The 18,714-nt window shown below is 40.1% G+C and overlaps 1 protein-coding gene across 2 annotated transcripts in view; it reads left to right on the top strand.

Annotated features, from left to right (window-relative positions):
- DRC11 (dynein regulatory complex subunit 11) overlaps positions 1-18,714 on the top strand; it is a 133,028-nt gene that overhangs the window by 13,795 nt on the left and 100,519 nt on the right. For both annotated transcript variants that reach the window (XM_081051929.1, XM_081051928.1), the window contains exons 3-5: positions 672-791; positions 2,332-2,523; positions 4,580-4,651. In XM_081051929.1, the coding sequence (XP_080908055.1) occupies positions 672-791; positions 2,332-2,523; positions 4,580-4,651 (384 nt within the window). The remainder of the gene's footprint in view (positions 1-671; positions 792-2,331; positions 2,524-4,579; positions 4,652-18,714) is intronic.

The following is an 18,714-nucleotide window of genomic DNA, read 5'->3' as shown; positions in this document are numbered from 1 at the left end:
AACTGAGCCATCCAGCCACCCCTCCGGAAGCTCAGTGGCAGCTCATTGTCTTCAATCTAGTTGTGGAGGACGCAGCTCACTGGCCCATGTGGGAATTGAACCGGCAACCCTTTCATTCAGAGCTCGTGCTCTAACCAACTGAGCCATCCGGCTGCCCCCACAAATTAATTTTTAAATAATCTTTGTAATGGGGTAATTTAAAACCAGGTAAAAATAAAATCAAATTATTAGAAAAAATTGTGACCACTTATGTACAAATAGTTGATGGTGCTAATGATAAATGATTAGGTTTAATTCAAAGGTCTCTATAGCTCAATACTTTGTTTTTCTAATTTGCATTATTATTTTAGGTAGGCTGAGATTATATTATATTTCTTTAAAGAAATTCATTGTTATTATTAGTTAATTGGGGCCTAACTCGGATATGAATTACTGCAGTTTTACTGTAATTAAAACAAGGGACGTGGCTTCGGTTTTTCCTTTTGATTTTATTTGTGTCTCCTTAGCAGTAACGCATTCTCTTCACTCCATTGGCCTCATCATCTCTTAAAGAAGGATGGGAAGTAAAGCCAGTCCTTTAATGCACATGTCCTTATTGTATATTTTAAATGGATGTGAGCCCTGGAATTGTGACAAAAATGCTCTTTTGCTTATTTTTCTGTCTTCTCTAGCAACAATTAGATATTCCCATTCCCAAATATTTTTTGAAGGAGAAATTGGAAATAATAAAAGGAAGAGAGAAAATCCTTTCTCAAATATTAGCCGACACTGAACTGGAACTCTCTGGCAAGGTTTGTATATCATTTTAACCAACATTCTTCCATAATCTGTAAAACCTCCTTTTTCTGCTTCTAATTGAGAAACAACTGGATTCTATGCAGTGTGAGGAGAGCAGCACCCTTCCCCCAGGTGGTGAATTGGAGCACCCACACTTGGAACCTCAGTGTCTTGTACCAGGTCCTGATGTGTGGCCAATGCTGCCCCCCGAGGCCTGGAAAAGGACTCAGCTCGTGCTTGGTTGCTGTTTTGGATCCCAGCGGCCTCTCCCTTCTGCCCATCCATGCACGAGGCTCTCCCCAAGCCAGGCCATGTGCACAGCTGCTCCCACGCTCCAGGGATGCAGAGGGCCTTGGGCCTGAGCCTAGGGTTTCCAGGTGGGAATTCCCACCCATTCTTGTGAAATTTTTTTGCTTTCCCATTCCCGAATCCTGAGGAAAGTTGGTCAGAACATCGGGAAAATCAGCTCCTTGAACCCGGTAATACCCAAAATGGTAAATAAACGTACTACTCACAATGTATCTCAGACTTTTTTCCTATTTATTGCTAGGGTTTCCGGGCGAGAATTCCCACCCATTCTCAGGAATTTTTTTTTGCTTTTTCCATTCCTGAATCCTGAGAAAAGTTAGTTGGGAAATCGGGAAAATCGGCTCCTTGAACCCCGGTGGTTGGTAGTATCGGCCGTCACTTTGTGGAAATGATTCATTGTGGAAAACAGAAAACAGTTTATATCTCGGGATTCGGGAATGGGAAAGCAAAAAAAATTCCTGAGAACGGGCGGGAATTCCTGCCTGGAAACCCTACCTGAGCCCACTCAGAGCTCACGCCGGCCTCTGATGCCCAGCAGCCTTGCTCTCCTTTCTCCCTCTTTCCTTCCAGAACAGCACCGTCCCTCCCTGGACTCTCCCCCACACACACACACATACTGTACCTGAAGTCTGCAGGCAGCATTTTACTGCACTCGCCCAATTTTTCTGCCTTTATAGTACCCATCGCATTTGGATGTTTTAAAATGCAAATTTGTAGATCCTGGAGGACATTTCACCTATAAAGTGAATACACTTATGATGATTTTAATATTAGTCGCATTCACTAGATTATTCTATAATTGATTTTAAAGTCAGCATTTTACTTCCTGTGTGTTTTATGTTTTAAATTCTCCTATTAGAGATGTGTTTTTAATTTATGTTTACACTATTAAGTTAATGAAACATTGATATCGATTTCAAGTTGCATTGAATCCATTTTATTGGAATTCCTAGTATAATTTGCTGCCAACCTAAAATATTATGGAGCTAATTAGTATTTTGTTTGGAATGACAGAGGAAAGCTTAAGGAATCCTTAAATATGGGACCCCAGGTTGCTCGTGGAAAATTATCAAATTATCCATAATTCATGGGGAAGTGATTCCTATTGAGCAGCCTTCATACTCTTTATCAGCAGTTTGGGAACTCTTTGCAAGGTTGGCTTGGAAGTAAGTGTGTGATGTTTCTGGGCTCAATTGACGTAGCTAACGTTTTTACACATTGACTTATCTCAAATGCATTTTACAGAGACGCCCTGCAAAGGGTATCTCCCTGGAAGAGGCTGTTAAATTAATCCAGATCGCAGAGAGGGCACGGCAGGGTCGCCTGAGAGCAATGTTCATGAAGCAGATCTTCCTTCAAGAACACAGAGCCAGGCACGCCAGGGCTCTCGGCGACAGAATAGCAGACGTCGGAGCAGCCGCACTGCGCATTCAGAAGGTGCGAACGTGGGGCTGGGCTTGGGGACAAGGTGCCTGACAGCTAGAGATAAGTCCCGGGGTGGGGTCAGCTCCGAAACGCAGAATTCCCAAGTGCTACCCTTAGTAGAACTGGATTAAATTCCAGAAAGATTGATTATCTTACTACGGGGAAACGGTTCCCTAAGCTTGGTCACGTTTTTAACATTTTATTATGCATAGGTATAAAATACAGGGCGTTTTCAGCAAATGTTTTTGAAGATCATTGATAATCACTGGAAAGAAGGTTGCTAAGAATTCAGTGAGGATATAAATCCTTAATGAATTTTGAAAAATACATTTACGCACAGACAGGAGGCCTGCAAGCGTTCATAATTGCTAGCTTGCCAACGTGTGTGCCATTCCCATAAAATTCCCGTAACCAGAACCTCCATGTTCCTCTTAACAGCGGGCCTCGAGGTTTCCTTCTCTTTGTCAGACGAACACCGTTCATTACACTCCATCATTTTTCAAATGGAGACTATGTTGCTTACAGGAAAATGCAAAAGATGGCAATGTGACACAAATTAGAATTAGGCTGGAGAGAAAGTAAGTACAAGGACATAAAATGGAGCCAGCAGATCAGGACTCATGTCCCCACTTGAATTAGAATGGGAGTGGAGGGGGCACCGATCAGAGACAGTTTTCCATCAAGTGTCTCTGGAGATGTGAAGTTTCAAACAAGCATCTGAGTTCATAACTTCAGTTGAACAATTCTTGGATGTTACTGTGTTGTATTTCCCCCACACTACTGCAGAAACTTTTCTTTTAAAACCATGAATTGACACCCTGAGATCTAGCCCCACCCTTCTGCAATCTAGAAGTTTCTCTTGAAGAAACTCAGGTAGGGGAATCTCACTAACAAATATTACAGGCCATCTCTTCTTTTGTCCCTCAACTTCATGGAGATTGAGTTGACAGACAACCTTGTGCAAGTTTAAGATGTACGTCGTGATTTGATACACGATTATAAAATGCTGACCACAGTCGGGTCAGACAACATATCCATCACCTCACACAATCACCAGTTTTTCTTATAGTGAGAACATGGAAGACCAACCCTCAATCTTTAAGTACACGATACAGCCATCTGCTGTGCAGTGGATCCCCAGAACTCATTCATCTTGTAACTGGGGGTTTGCCCCCATGACCACCTTCACCCATTTCCCTCACCTCTAGCCCGAGGCCACTACACATCGACAGGTTCGGTATTATTAGATTCCACATGTAGTGAGAGCGTACAGTATTTGTCGTTCTCTGTCCGACTCATTTCACTTAATGCCCTCAAGGTCCACCCATGTAATCTCAACTGGCAGGATGTCCTTCTTTTTTGTGGCTGAATAATACTCCATTGCATTCTTTATCCATCCATCCATCCATCAATAGACACTTAGGCTGTTTCCATGTCTTGGCTATTGTGAATAATGCAGATATCTCTTTGAGAGACCAATTTCATTCCCTTTGGATGTGTCTCCTCAGAAGTGGGATTGCTGGATTATTTGTAGTTCTATTTTCCATTTGTTTTGAGGACCCTCCGTGCTGTTTTCCATAGTGGCTGTGACTATTTCCATACCCACCAACAGCGCACAAGGGCTCCCTTTTCTCCACATCCTCACCAGCAGTTGTTATCTCTTGTCTTTTGATGACAGCTATTCTAACAGGTGTGAGGCTGTTGCTGGGTCCGCAGTCTTTGCTACCAGGGTGGGCTTGTGTGGCTCCTGTGTGGTCCCTGGGTCAGGGGGCTGCCCCCGTACACCCTGCTCAGTAGGGCAGCACTGGGACAAGCACCTGCCTCAGGGTTCCCAGGGGTCCTCAGATAGCAGTACAGGCCATTTCTGTGATTCAGTCTTTCTTCAGAAATGCTGCCTGTGATCACAGAAAAATATCCCATCAACACACACACGTGTATGACCTTCACTGCATGGTCATTATGTCTTTGGGGACACGCAGTTTATATGGGAGAAACGGTACCACCGTGTTTCCTCTGGGTTTTTTTTTTTTTTAATGTATTAAACAAGTAGCCATTTCTTTGTTTTTAGGTTTGGCGAGGTTTCCACCAATGTAGAAAAACCGAACGACAGAGAGAAGAAGAGATGATATTCCTGGGTATGGTAAGTTTCCTTGTGCACAGAGAATCTGTCAGATCGTGTCTTCCTTAGAGAGTTCTTGAGGGCAGAAAGGAAATAAAACTGAGTGACCCATGACTTAAGAACTCCTCAGTGCACTTGACCGTATTTGTGGAGGTGATAATGGATTTGCGCCGATGCAGCCACGTTTGGGGTGATCTCCATGGTGATTACTGAATCGGAGTTGAAAGGGTGTATTAGTTACCTACTGCTGTGTAACAATATTACCACCAGCTTAGCAGCTTACACGCACGCCTTTGTTATTTCCGTTTCTGTGGCTCAGGCGTCTGGCATGTCTTAGCTGGGTCCTCTGCCCAGGGTGCAGGTGTCAGCTGGGGCTGGGGTCTCATCAGAGGCTCCCCGTGGGAAGTTGGGCTTCCCAGCTGTGTGGTTGCTGGCAGGATTCAGCTTCTGGGGGGCTGTCAGACGGAGGCCTCAGGTTTTTGGCCAGCTGTTAGCTGGAGGCAGCCCAGCTCCCTGACAGGGCCGCTTCTGTGGCCACTTGCTCCACCAAGGCCAGCAAGGAAACGAGTGGCTATTAGTCTCCTGTGAGTGATTGCGGAAGTGGCATGCTCAGATGGGCTAGAAGCAGGTCGTGGGGTCCACCCACACTCAGGCAGAGGGGGGCACAGGAGGATGTGAGCCCCAGGAGGTGGGGATAACCTGGGACCATCGTGGCGTGTCTGTGCGAAGGAGTTTTCCCCATTATCTGCATCACCAAGTCCAAAGCCTCTGATGAGGGGCTTCTCCCAGAGCCCCTCCTGCACAGACCCCTGTGCTTCATTATGGAAGCTTCTTCCTGTCATTCAACTGCAGTCTTTCTCCCTGCGGTTGCCACAGACTGCCTGTGGTTCAGTCCCCGGGGGAACTCAGAATGTGTCTGGTCCCCCTTTCACATGAAAAACCCTTCGAGTGTTTGAAGGCAGCTCTTGAGTCCCCTCCGCTGACTCTTTACAAAGCAAATTGCCATCGGAGATGGCGCCCATTCCTGTGGGGCCTTAGTGGTTGACCTGCTCAGTCTTCAAAACTGGACATTGTAATCTTTTTAAAAAGAAAAGGAAAGAAAGCCTGGGGAACCTGTTACAGCACTGAGTTACGGTGTGTTGGGGTGAGCCTCACCACTTGGCACCCCACAATATTTTAATGCCCAGATCAAAATATTGAAACAGTGACACTGACTATGACTGAGTCTTTGAAAATGCTGATCACGCACAAAGCTCTGGTGAAGCCAACCAAGGAAAGGAAATAAAACACAGATACACCGTCTATAGCCACAGATACTAGTAGGTTTAAAACATATTAGATAATATTGTGAATAACTATGATAATAAATTAGAAAATCTCGAACAGAGAAGATTATCTGGGGAAGTAGAAGTATCAAAACGGACCAAATAAGTAAAATATCCACATAAACCAATCCCTGTAGCAGATGCCGAGAAGATTTTTCAACGTTCCTGTGTTGGTCCAGGTTCTGTGAGAAGCAGATCTGAGAAGTAAAAAGGTGAATGAAGTTTGTACTCTTTTACCAATGTATGGATATGGTTCCCTTTATACTATTCTTTTCTTATGGCATTTAAGTTACATTTTCTGATATTGCATTCCCTCTGCTCAGTTTCAGAGAAAAATCAAGTGGTCACCAGCCTATGGCCGACACAGAGCAGAGCATGGGGCACTGTGGGCCTTTTGTTCTGTGATCAGCCATAAATATGGCCATCTAAGCCATATTCTCATTGGGCCTTCTTGTATAGAGATATTACATTTTCTTTTCTGGGATTTTAGAATTTCAAATAAAAGATCTTGTCAGTGATATTATTACTATCAGGAAAAATATAATTTAGTCCCCTATTTATGGTATTGCTATAATTGTCATCGATTTTATAACAGCACTTTCTGAATGACAAAGGACATGGTAAGTACACTTTGGTTTAGAATAGCTTACACTTTCTTTCTGTCCCTCATCCTGACTGCCCCAACTACAGCTGTGGCCTCTGTTGTCAGCACAGAAGTGAAAACATGAATGATTTTGCTTGATAAAGAAATTCACTGCCATGTTCCAGACATTTGGGAGCACATAGTTTCCTGGTGAAGGGGCAGAATGTGCATATGTGTTTATAATGTCTCGATTGTGACATCTAGCTTTTATTGGCTTAAAAAATATGGTAAATCATGCCAGAGTGGCAAATACAATTTTAAAAATACCTTGATTTTTATCACCCACATTCTTTTTTTTATTTTTTTTTTTGCTTCCTGCTTTTATTCTTTTTTAAAATTTATTTATTATTAGTTTTTACTAGTTTCAGGTGCACAAGACAAAGTAATACTTAGACGTTTATCATTTATATCCCTCACACTGTGTGGACCCCCTCCCCCATCCACTACCCCTCTGACATCGCACAGAGCCATTGCATTTCCACTGTCTCTATTCCTAATGCTGTACTCCACTTCTTGTAACTATATACACACACACACACACACACATATATATATATATATATATATATATATACATATATATATATATATATATATATATATATATATATATATATATATATATATATATAAACTTGTAGTTGACATTCATTATTGTTCAGCTTCAGCTTCAGGTGTGCAGTGCAGTGATCAGGCATCTACATCATCCCTGAGGTGGTCTCCCTAATGAGACAAGTGTCCATCGGATACCCTGCGGTATCTTTACATTATTGATTACATTCCCCAAATTGACTTTCATATCCCGTGGCCATCTTGTGGTTACTGATTGTGGTTTCTAATCCCCTCACCTTCCCCCTTGTCCCCACCCCCCCGCCCATCTAGCAACCCTCAGTGTTTTCTCTATGTCTCTGAGACTGTTTCTGATTAGTTCATTCATTTATTCTTTTCTTTAGATTCCGCGTATAAGTGAGATCATATGGTATTTGTCTTTCTCTGTCTGACTTATTTCACTTAACATAATGTTCTCTAGGTCCATCCGTGTTGTTGCAAATGGTAAGATTTCTTTCTTCTTTATGGCTGTGCAATACTCCATTGTATAAATGTACCACAGTTTCTTAATCCAGTCATCTACCGATGGGCATTTCGGTTGTTTCCATATCTTGGCTATTGTGTAAAGTGCTGCAATAAACATAGGAGTGCATACATTTTTTTCAATTATTGTTTTGGATTTCTCCGGGTAGATACCTAGGAGTGGAATTGCTGGATCATAAGGTAGTTCCATTTTCAGATTTTTGAGATACTGAGATTTTTGAAAAACCCCATTCTGTTTTCCATAGTGGCTGCACCAATCTGCAATCCCACCAAAAGTGCACAAGGTTCCCTTTTCTCCACATCCACTCCAGCACTTGTTGCTTGTTGATTTATTGATGATAGCCATTCTGACCAGAGTGAGGTGGTATCTCATTGTGGTTTTTATTTGCGTTTGTCTAATGGTTAGTGAGATTGAGCATTTTTTCATATGTCTGTTTGCCATCTGTGTGTCCTTTTTAGAAAAATGTCTCTTCATGTCCTTTGCCCATTTTTTAATTGGGTTGTTTGTATTTTTGGAGTTAAATTGAGTGAGTTTTTTTTATAAATTTGGGATCGCCTACATTCTTAATTTCCCTTTCAAGGAAAATCAAGCGGTCAGCAGCCTATGGCTGACACAGAACAGAGCGTGGGGCACTGTGGGCCCTTCGTTCTTTGATCTTGGAATTTCAAAACCAGGTCAACATTTATTTTTAGAATGGAAAACCCCTTGAGACCCCAGCCCAGCTTTTATTTCCTAGTTGTTTAGTCATGCTGTAGGAATCAGGTGGGTGAGCAATGTCTGCCAGTTGTCACAGACTTTTATGATTTAAAAAATTCACTGGGTAGAATATTATTCAGCCATTAAAAGCAGGGAGTCCTGACACGTGGCACAACATGGGTGCAGCTTGAGGACATTATACTAAGAGAAATAAACCAGTCACAAAAGACAAACACTGTGTGCGGCCATTCTTTTGAGGTGTCCAACGTAGTCAAACTCATAGAAACAGAAAGTGGTACGGTGGCCCCCAGGGGCTGGAGGGAGGGGGATGGGAAGCTATTGCTCAGAGGGCACAGAGTTTTGCAAAAGGAGAAAGTTCTAGAGATCTGTAGCGCAGCAATGTGGATACACTTAACACTACTGAGCTGTATCCTTACAAATGGCTAATTAATTTTGTGTTATGTTTTTTACCACAGTTAAAAAAAATTTTTTTAACTTCCCTGGGACATTGAAATGTATACTGAGATGGTTCTATATAACGCATGACTCTTCACTAGTAACCCAAAAAAAGACAAATTAAAAATTAAATGAGACAGTATTTCATTGAATCAACATGTTATCAATTGGAAGATTAGTCATGATTTTTATTTGCCATTAAAGAAAAAAATGTTTGGTTAAGGAAACCAAAATACATCCTAGATTCTAATACACATCCTTCCCTACTGCATCCCTAATTTCAGATATGGTAAAGTGGGAAAGATGCATCTTGGAGTTAGGGAAATGGGGCATGTTGTCGCTGTCTTTTTAGAAGAAAATACGGTTTTTCAAGTTATAATTATTGACCAGAGTGTGATGCAATGCTCATTCTCATACACGATAAGTTAAGTCGATTCAGCCTTTCTGAACAACTGTTAGCAAGGTGCAGCAAGACCATTAAAATGTATATATCGTTCACCCCCAATTCTATTTGTATCTTAAGGAAATCATCAGAAATAGAGATTTGTGTACATAGAGGTTTCCTGGTGTTCTTTTCAATAATGAAAATTGGAAAGAAACTATTCCAGTGTTCTAGAGTCGGGATGTAGTTAGTTAAATAATTTATGAGTACCTACATTAATGTGGTAGCGTGCCACCATTGAAAACGTATGTTTATGACTAATATTGAAAGACATGACAATGCCCAAAGTGAGAATACAGGACTTAGAACCATGCATGTGATATGATTTTCACTAAATATATACACAGATTCGTGTACATACAAAAGAAAGAAAGGAAATACACCAAGTTCAAATAGTGCTCATTTTGTAATGTGGGGACTTTGAAAGATTTTTTTGTCCATAGTTGTCTATATTTTCCAAAAAGCTTACATTTTACTTCATTAAGTGGGGGGAAAATACACATTTAAAAATAAAAGCAAATGACCATAGAATGTTATCAATTTTTTCTCCTAAGATCTCCAAATTTGGGGGTGTATACGGACAGGTAGCTAGGTAATGATATGACGTTGTTTCTCCATTCCACCTTTAAGAAGCACACACATGTAAATGTAATGATAAAAACAATGGTTCTCTCCAATTTTCTACTTTAAAACTTAAAATCGCAGTCAGAAGATTCAATCTAAGATCATCTAAGTTTAACATGAAATTTTATGTTAGCAGCAATTTTGATTCAACAATTTCCATTTAATTTAATTCAGCCTGCGTTTATTGAGCGTCTCCTATATTCACACCAGAAACTAAGGGAATGGCCAGACAGTATTTTTCATACCGAAGTCTTACTCATCTGTTACATTAATACCACATAAAGATAGAATTCCATGTTCTTTAATATGATTTCTCTGTTTTACTTTGTAGTTTATATCTGCTCAGCTCAAATTTTAAAAGTCTGTTTTTCAGCGATAGTGTTTGGATAGTATAAAGAGAATAACTTGTCTGTTTTCTATTAAATGTGACTTTCTCCAGTTTGCTTTTGTTTTTTTTTTCTTCTGGTATGTCTTCTCTTGGTATTCATGCTCTATTGAAATTTTATACCATTGAGAAATATATGGATTCAATTTATTATAAGGAATGATATCTTCTGTTCATCGGCTGATATTACCCCAAAGTCCAAGAAGTAGTTTCGATTGAATATATTTTCCACTGTCTCACTAATTAAGATATTGACCACTCATTTTAAAATATCATTTTTCTATTATTTCATTTTGTTACATCATGCCAGTGTAGAAACCATTGACTAATTTGATCAGAACTGGATCTGTATCTTTATTGGAAGCTTGGCATGTTTGCAGGGGTGACTATTTAGGAACTGAAACCAATAGAGCAAGAAACATCATTATACCTTCAATTCCTGACCGACTGTTTTTCTTACCATTGTCATATACATTTTTTTGATATTACCATTTTAAATATTTATATTCTAAAATCTACAAAGGAAAATAAATAGCACTCTAAAAATTCATGTGCAGTTATCCTAATTGGCAGAACCAATGGAGTGGATCAAGTAGGAGGAAACTTAATGAATATAATACATTTCCTTCTGTGGATCCCTTTGAAATAATTTGTCCTGCGGTCATGACCATCATATATTTTATGTTTCCCTGAAGCTATCAATGTTTGCATGATAATGAACACTGGGGGGACGCTTATTAAAGGGAAAGAACTGTCACTTTGAAGATGTATCTACTGAATCCTTGAAGCACCATAAAACCCTGCTCACTTTCAAATCCTAACGTGAAACAAGCTATGTGCTAGATTATTTTTTGGCCAACAAGTTACACCTCTTTCTTATTACCAAATAACCCCAAGTAGGAGCTGGGGCGCCCCGGGAGCACTCCCTCCCAGGCTCTGTAGGACACCATATGCAGTATCTTGGGCCTCCCTACCCTCCGGCAATACCGGTGAGCTCCCCTTAGGGAACGGTTGTCCAAGCCAAAATGAGTGAAGAATCAAAATGAAATGCTCTTTAATAATCACACTTGAATTTCAGCCAAAAGCCACATCGTCCAGTTTGGTCATGTGTATTATTCATTATATTTGGTTCCAGATGACATTTGCTCATTTCAGGAAATAAATTTATTCTCAAAAAATGGATTTGCCATGATTTGTGAGGTTTTGTTTTGCTTCATGTTCATTTTCCTTTATATTTGAAATGCAAAAGAGCTGTTCCCTAAGCGTCCCGGAGGGAGGCAGCCTTTTAAAAATAAGTGCGGGTCCCCATGCACCAGCTTTGAGGGTGTGCTCCACCACGGTGACAAAGAACCAGGCTTCCTGTGGCCCTGCCTTGCCCTGTGGGCCAGTGGGGGGCTTTGAGCAACATACCAACCCTCCCTGTGAGCCTCAGTTTCTTCTTCTGTCAGAGCAGAGTAGTGCTACCAATTTCACAGAGCTGTTAGAAGGACTTCAGGAGACCTAATGCACCTTTAAGCAATGGCTGATGTTAATCATGTTGGAAAATGGCAGTAGGTTGTCATGACAACTGAATGATGTCTTACGATGGAAAACCATCATGAAGCGTGATCACTTTTCTGTGGACCAAAGCACAAAATACTTCAAAATAAGTCGTTGCCTAAAATACGCAGGCCACTAATTTCAGAATGTAAAACATCTTGCCTTTGTTATTCGCTCCTCAGATTTGTTAGCCATGGAGTGGGAGCAGCCCGCAGGGTCTGAGTCTGATGTGCAGCTGCCTTATCTAATAGCCAGGGGAGGATTCTTAAGGCAACAGGTACTGCCATGCACCATACAGTGTGTGTTGAGCCAGGGAAAAGTTTGCAAACCAAGATACGTAGTGACCATGGTAAAGTTGTGCGTGGAATGCTCTCAGACAGGCTGACAGGGAGATCAGAGCTCAACTAGGGACCCAGAATAATCTTTGTGATTTCCACAGTCCTCTTCAAGAGGTTTTGGGAACAAAAGGAAAAGTCAACGTTTTCTTTCTCGTCATTTGGTTTTTAGGATCTACTGTGTTTCCCCAAAAATAAGACCTAGCTGGACCATCAGCTCTAATGTGTTTTTTTGCTCCAAAAAGTGACTTGGGAACCTTTAGTTCGATTTTAATTTGTTTTTAATGCTTGTTTTTTGTCCCAGGTCATCAGAAATTAAATGATTGAAAGAATTCTCTTCCTTTCCCTCTCTTTTGTCGCCTGATCCCAGGATATTTTATTTTCATCTATATCCTAGGGCAGGAGATGTGCCTTGTTTATCTCAGGTTAGGGCCCAGTACAGAGTCTCCTGAGGCCATGAATTCTGGAACCAGCTGGGTTCAGCTTCTGGCCCCACCATTGGCTCCCTGTGTGAACTTGGCCAGTGACCCGACTTCTTGGTGCCACAATTTCCACATATGCAAAGCTCCTTGCTCATAGATTTGTGTTAAGTATGAAAGAGACTGATCTCTGTAAAGCATTTAAAATAGTGTCTGACACATCACACACAGTAAGCACTAGATAAGTGTTCACTGTTATTTTTCTTCCAATGGCTTATAATCATGGGTTTCGATGTTCACGTCATTCAGGATTCAAAAACGCTTATTCAGTTGCCATCTTTTACCTATTTAAGTTAGCCAAGATCAAAAAGGTTAATGTCATGTTGTTGACAAGGTATGGAAAAACAGGCTGTCGTACAGAGTTGGGGGGAGCATAAATCATGCAACCTCTTTGCAAGGTTGTTCAACAAAAGCTAAGTTACAAAGGCACTTTTTTTTTCAAAACTGTGTTCCATAGAACCCATAATAAACCATTTTCAGACGAAATGTTTTAAGCCGGAAGAAACCTATCAGTGGAAAGACACAACAAAACATGGAGGATAAGGGCAGAGATTCTAGAAATGGATGCCTCGGCCGAAGTGCCAATCTGCCACTTCTTGGCTATGTTACCCTGGACAGTTTTTTAACCTCTCTGTGCCTCAGTTTCCTCATATGTAAAATGGAAATGATAGTAATTATTATGATGAATAAATTAGTTAATATTCATAAACCACTTAAAATAGTGCCTTGGAAACGGTAAGTGACATCAAAGTGTTTATTTTAAAACATTTTTAAAGAAAGTTGGACACAAAAATAGGAGACTAAGCTTTCACCACTAATCAATCAGCTAGGCTCTATTCTAGCCCAGCTCGTAATTAAGCAAATTTTAAAATTACTAAAAAAAATTTAGAAATTAGTCTTAACAGACTAGAACTTTTTTATGCTTTAACAGTTTTTCACCCACTAAAATTGTGGCAGCCTAAAATAAGGACTTCTCTATACTATGAGCAGAGGGCAAAGACAACTGCTGGCGGGGGGTCTCCGTACAGCCTTTTTTCCACTTCTCCTGCTGGCTGTGTCTTTATGAGTAGGTATATTTGTATAAGCACAGATATATAAATATAGATATATTACTCTGAAATGAAATGATGAAACAAAATGGCATATTTTCATAAACTAAGGAGCACACACACGCACACGATCATGAAATGGACCAACTGAAGAGCCGTTCACGCCCCAGCGTGAGGCATCCATTCCACAGGCAAAATCAGAGCGAGTGGCATGTGGCGCAGGCCGATGAGCTGACAGAGAGGGCCGCTAAGTGCTTTCTGACGAGCGCGGGCACCCGCTGTGTTCAGAGGCGGCCAGGGCTAATTAATCTCCGTGCTGAGGACGGCAGGAGATTCCGAAAGATGGTCATTTGCTTCAACAGACGGCTCCCTTCCCCTCACTGCTCATCTGGCCTGGGCCTTCCAGAATGACAAAGCACCAGGAAAGAAACAAACCCCCCAAGACAATAAGCAAGTTCCCCGCATTAAATCACTTCTTTGCGAGTGTATTTGTGACTGATAAATTGAACAGATTTTCATTTGGGCAAATGTCCATTTTATCTTACTAATTTGAACAAGGATTTTTAAAGACAAAGCCCATGAAACATTAGATAAGCATGTTAAGTTAATGGACCATGGAGTCCTATTTCCCTGCAAACCCAGGAAGCATCATCTTATATCCTGTTTTTACAGCAACATCAATTATTAATATGTATATTTTTGCTGACAGAGGACCTTGCCATAAACGTAGGTTTCGTTATCCAGTTCCGGGTCATTAACTGTGGAAAGCTTGTAAATATAATGGTTTATTCACATGGGAAGCCTTCATTAAGATGCATTATTCTACAGCCAATGTATTTCAATATATCGTATATTATCATGTTCTCTATTTCCCTTTAATATTCGTAATTTATTTTTAAATGAGTTGAGTTTACAAATTCGAATTCCATGTGACCAGAGTTGCTAAGGGGGGGACACGATGTTTTAGCCCAAAGGAAAAGCTGCTTGTTAACAGAAGAGCTAAATATATGCTAACCTTTAGCTTCAACAGCAACTAGACAAAGAAGCTACGAGTGACCCTAAATGTATTTTTGCCAGAGAAAGTCTATATCAGGGAAGACGCATGAACACACACATGTTAATAGGAGGAGCACAGAAGCTCCTCCTCGAGGACTCGAGGACCCTATTGCTCTCTTCTTCATTCACGCGGAATCACTTGAGAAAGTCATGTAATTACGAACCTCAGTGTGCTCATCTGTTTAATGGGAGGTCACATCCTCGTTTCTGCCTCACAGATGGGTGTGAATGTGAGTAGAGAGCTCTAGTGAAAGGCCTTGGTGGCAGAGCTCCACACCAATGGGGTGATAGAAATCCTACGAGAGCTGAGAGCATTCTCCGGTTCCCTCAAAGATCATGGAAGTGTTAGGAAGTCAGCTAAACACTTCAGATAGAGTTATTGACGAGACACAAATCAGTCACCTACTCATGGCTTCATTTCTAGGGATAACGGAGAAAAGCCCAGCTAAAGTATAGTTTACACATATGTACATCTATGAAAGAAATTTGCCAGAAATGACCAATTACATCATCATTGGGGGTAGAAGCAATATCATGTGAGTCGCTGACAGAGTAGGGAGTCATAACATTAATGCAAGGCTTCAGTACAATTTTACACACTCATCAGAGATGAAGAAATTTGGGTCCTTTGCAGCAGAAATCCATTTTAACACATGACAATGATGATCTTTAAAATAGTCCTTGGCGAGATGAGGTAAAAATCTGTACGAGAATTATAAACTTCATTTCATATATTTAAAATGTAAGCACGAGGAATGCAAAAAACATTACCTGGAAGCTTTAAGAGTTGGATTTAAAAATGATTAAATAAAGGAAATTCCTCTGTCTTTATTTTGACAAAATATATAATATAAAGTCATGTCTTCGAACACCTGTATATACAGTGAGGCAATTTAGATCATTTGTTTCTAACATTGTTCTTTAACATGATTCTATAATTCTCATTCTAGATTCACTTTTAAAGTAGTTTTAGGGTTTTTTCCCCTTATCATAAATGTGTGATTTTCTTTTCGTCTTTTTTCACTTGACTTTATGTCATTAAGTGGATGCTGTAGTCTAACGGCATCTGGATTGTGGTTTCCGGTTGAGAAATCACTCCCAGAAGTTCATAGGTATTTCTTGGAGATTGTGTGTGTGTGTGTGGGTGTGTGTGTGTGTGTGTGTGTGCTCGCGCGCGCCCATTATTGTTACATTTAACTCTTTCATCCATTTGGAATTTATTTTAGTATATGACATGAACTGAGTCTTTCAGAGTATCTTTTTTTCCAAGTAATTGACTGAAATTTATAGTTTGGCCAATGTCCATTCAATCTGCACAGCCTAATGCTGTTCCCATCTTAAAGAGGAGGGAACTGAACCTAAGAGAGTCGGTGCCTTGTAAGAAACCACAGAGGTAGCAAGTGGCTGAGCCAAGACTGAAACCCTGGCATTCTGTCCCCAAATCCCAGAGCATAGCTTTGGATCAAACGAGCTGCCTTTGCCATTTGCCAGCTGTGTGAATTTGGCAAAGTTCATTAGCCTTTCTTTTTCCATTTCCTTATATGCTGATACCTGCCTGGCTGGTTGTTGTAATGGCTGAGAGATTGTTTCTGTAGAGAAAGCGTGTACAGTAGGAGCTCAGAAGAAGTACATGCATCTTCTTTGATTCCTCTTTTAAACAACTTCTCCTCCTACTTTGCTTTCCCTTCCCACTCCCCCGCTTCTTCCTCTTCTTTCTTCTTTGTTATCATTATTTTAGGATTTGCAGGCCATCTAGTCTCTGTCACAACTATTTAACATTGTCATTGTAGTGTGAAAGCAGCCATAGACTGTATGTGAATGAATGGACACAACTGTCTTCCAAAGAACTTTCTTTACAAAAACGTGTAATGGCACGGTTCTGACCCGTGGCTGTAGTTTGCCAAACTCTTTTTTAGAGCCATTGGTAGTTCCTCAAACCTGGATAATTTTCTCAAACTTGGATAATTGTCATCTGAAGATTTTCCAAAACTACTAGTTTTTCAGTTCTTCCTCACTCAGAGAATGGAACTGGGAATCTGTATTTCTTTAAACCTCTTCAGAATTTTGAGGAAATAAAGAGAACTTGGAAAAAATAACTCACTAGTATATTTGAGGATATGTTGCATCTCAAAAAAAAATAATAATTCCCCAAAGTGACTACTGAAAACAAGAAAGGAACAAATATAAAATTAGAAAAAATTCTGGGAAAATAAAAGCATGCTCAAAAAGACAAAATAATAACCCCCTTAAAATTATAAATTCAAATAATAAATGGACATAACTGAAAGCCAAATTAGTTCTGGAAGATAAAGCTAACGAAATCTTCTATAACATATTGCAAATAGATAAAGGGAAGATGGAAAATATGAGAAAAGTTCAGATCAGTCTTGTGATCTGGCATTTATCTAATACTTGTTGTAAAGAGAAAAAAATGAAGAAGAAGAAATAATAGAAGGAAAAATTGCAGAGGAGAAGATACGATTTTTATATTTAATGGACCCATCAAATGGAGAGCATGATGAATGAAGAAATGCCCACACCTAGATACATCCTGATGAATTTTCAAAACTCCAAGTGTAAATCATCATAAGAGTAGAACAACTTATCTACAAAGGCACAATAATAAGTTTCCAGCTAGTCACTCGCAACTGAGTGTTAAAAGAAATATCCTCCAGGGTAACTACTGCATTGCCATTCAAGTGGAAGGGGCCGAATGAAAATAGTTTAGAAATGAAAGTACTTAGAATATTTATGGGTGACTAGATCCACTCTGAAAGTTACACTCAAGGACGTGCTTCAGCAAAATGAAAACTGAATGCAAGAAAGAAGAAAAATAAACAGAGAAATCAGAACAACTTATGGTTAAATTTAAATAGTTACTGATTAAAAAAATTCATCGTAAGCTATGATTATAGAATGAGAGGTTGGAAGAGGAAAAGTGAACGCATGCAGAGGTTCCTAGGCTTGTTCAAAGAAACTGTGTAGATACTGATCAATTCTAGACATAGGTAAAAATATAGGTGTTAATTAACATGTGAAAATTTTGAGAATAACTGGTAGAAGATTAAAACTAAGACGCATAAATTCCAAACTACTACATGACAAGAATGAACAAAGCTAGGAAAGATAGGAAAGAAAAAACAAGAAAATGTGTTAGATAGAAAACATAAGGTGTCAGGATTAGCTCTCAGTATTTTATCCCTATAAGTGAATGAAATTCCTCTTTTCTCTAATTCTAATTGTGTTATTTGTTGTTGACAAGAGAGAAACTTCAAACATATTGATGCTAAAAAATTCAAAACAAAGGACCGCAATAGTTATGTCCAGGAGTTTTGGTGAATTTGGCAGAGTAGGTGCACACACTTATCTTGCTCTTCCTGCACAGTGAGGAGCCAGGTGAGATCCTGTTCTGAAAGGAGGGATTAAGAGAAAGGTTGTAATCACAGCAGTGAAGCCCACTAGCTCTCTGCTTGGCTCTCATCCCTCAGGAAGCCATGCAGGCCACGTTGTTCAAGGGTCAACTGTATTTTCTCCTATGCTGGAAGTTTCTCCCATTCCTTTCACTCTTTGCTGTGCAGACGTTATTTAGTTTGATGTAATCCCACTTATCTATTTTTACTTCTGTTGCCTTCGTTGCTTTTGATGTCCGATCCAAAAAATCGTTACCAAGACCAATGTCAAGAAGCTTTTGCCCTATGTTTTCTTCTAGTAGTTTTATGATTTCAGGTTTGGAAAAGGTTTACTTTCTGTAGTTTGAATGATTTTTTTAAAAGGTTTATTGAATATGTATATTTCAAGCTAACTTACAACCCCCCCCACCCAGATTCTGGGTAATGGTGTGGAGTGAGCTGCGTCTTTCCCCCCCCATGCTGGTGAATCACATTTTCAAATTTTCCTGCCAGATCTGATTCTTATGTTCTTTATGTATTTCCTATGGGCTTTTGGGAAGACACCACTGAAGA

Source organism: Rhinolophus hipposideros (genome assembly GCF_964194185.1).
Source record: "Rhinolophus hipposideros genome assembly, chromosome: 6".
Taxonomy (NCBI): domain Eukaryota; kingdom Metazoa; phylum Chordata; class Mammalia; order Chiroptera; family Rhinolophidae; genus Rhinolophus; species Rhinolophus hipposideros.
The sequence above is the reverse complement of the archived record's forward strand: the minus strand, read 5'-3'. Positions and strand labels throughout refer to the sequence as shown.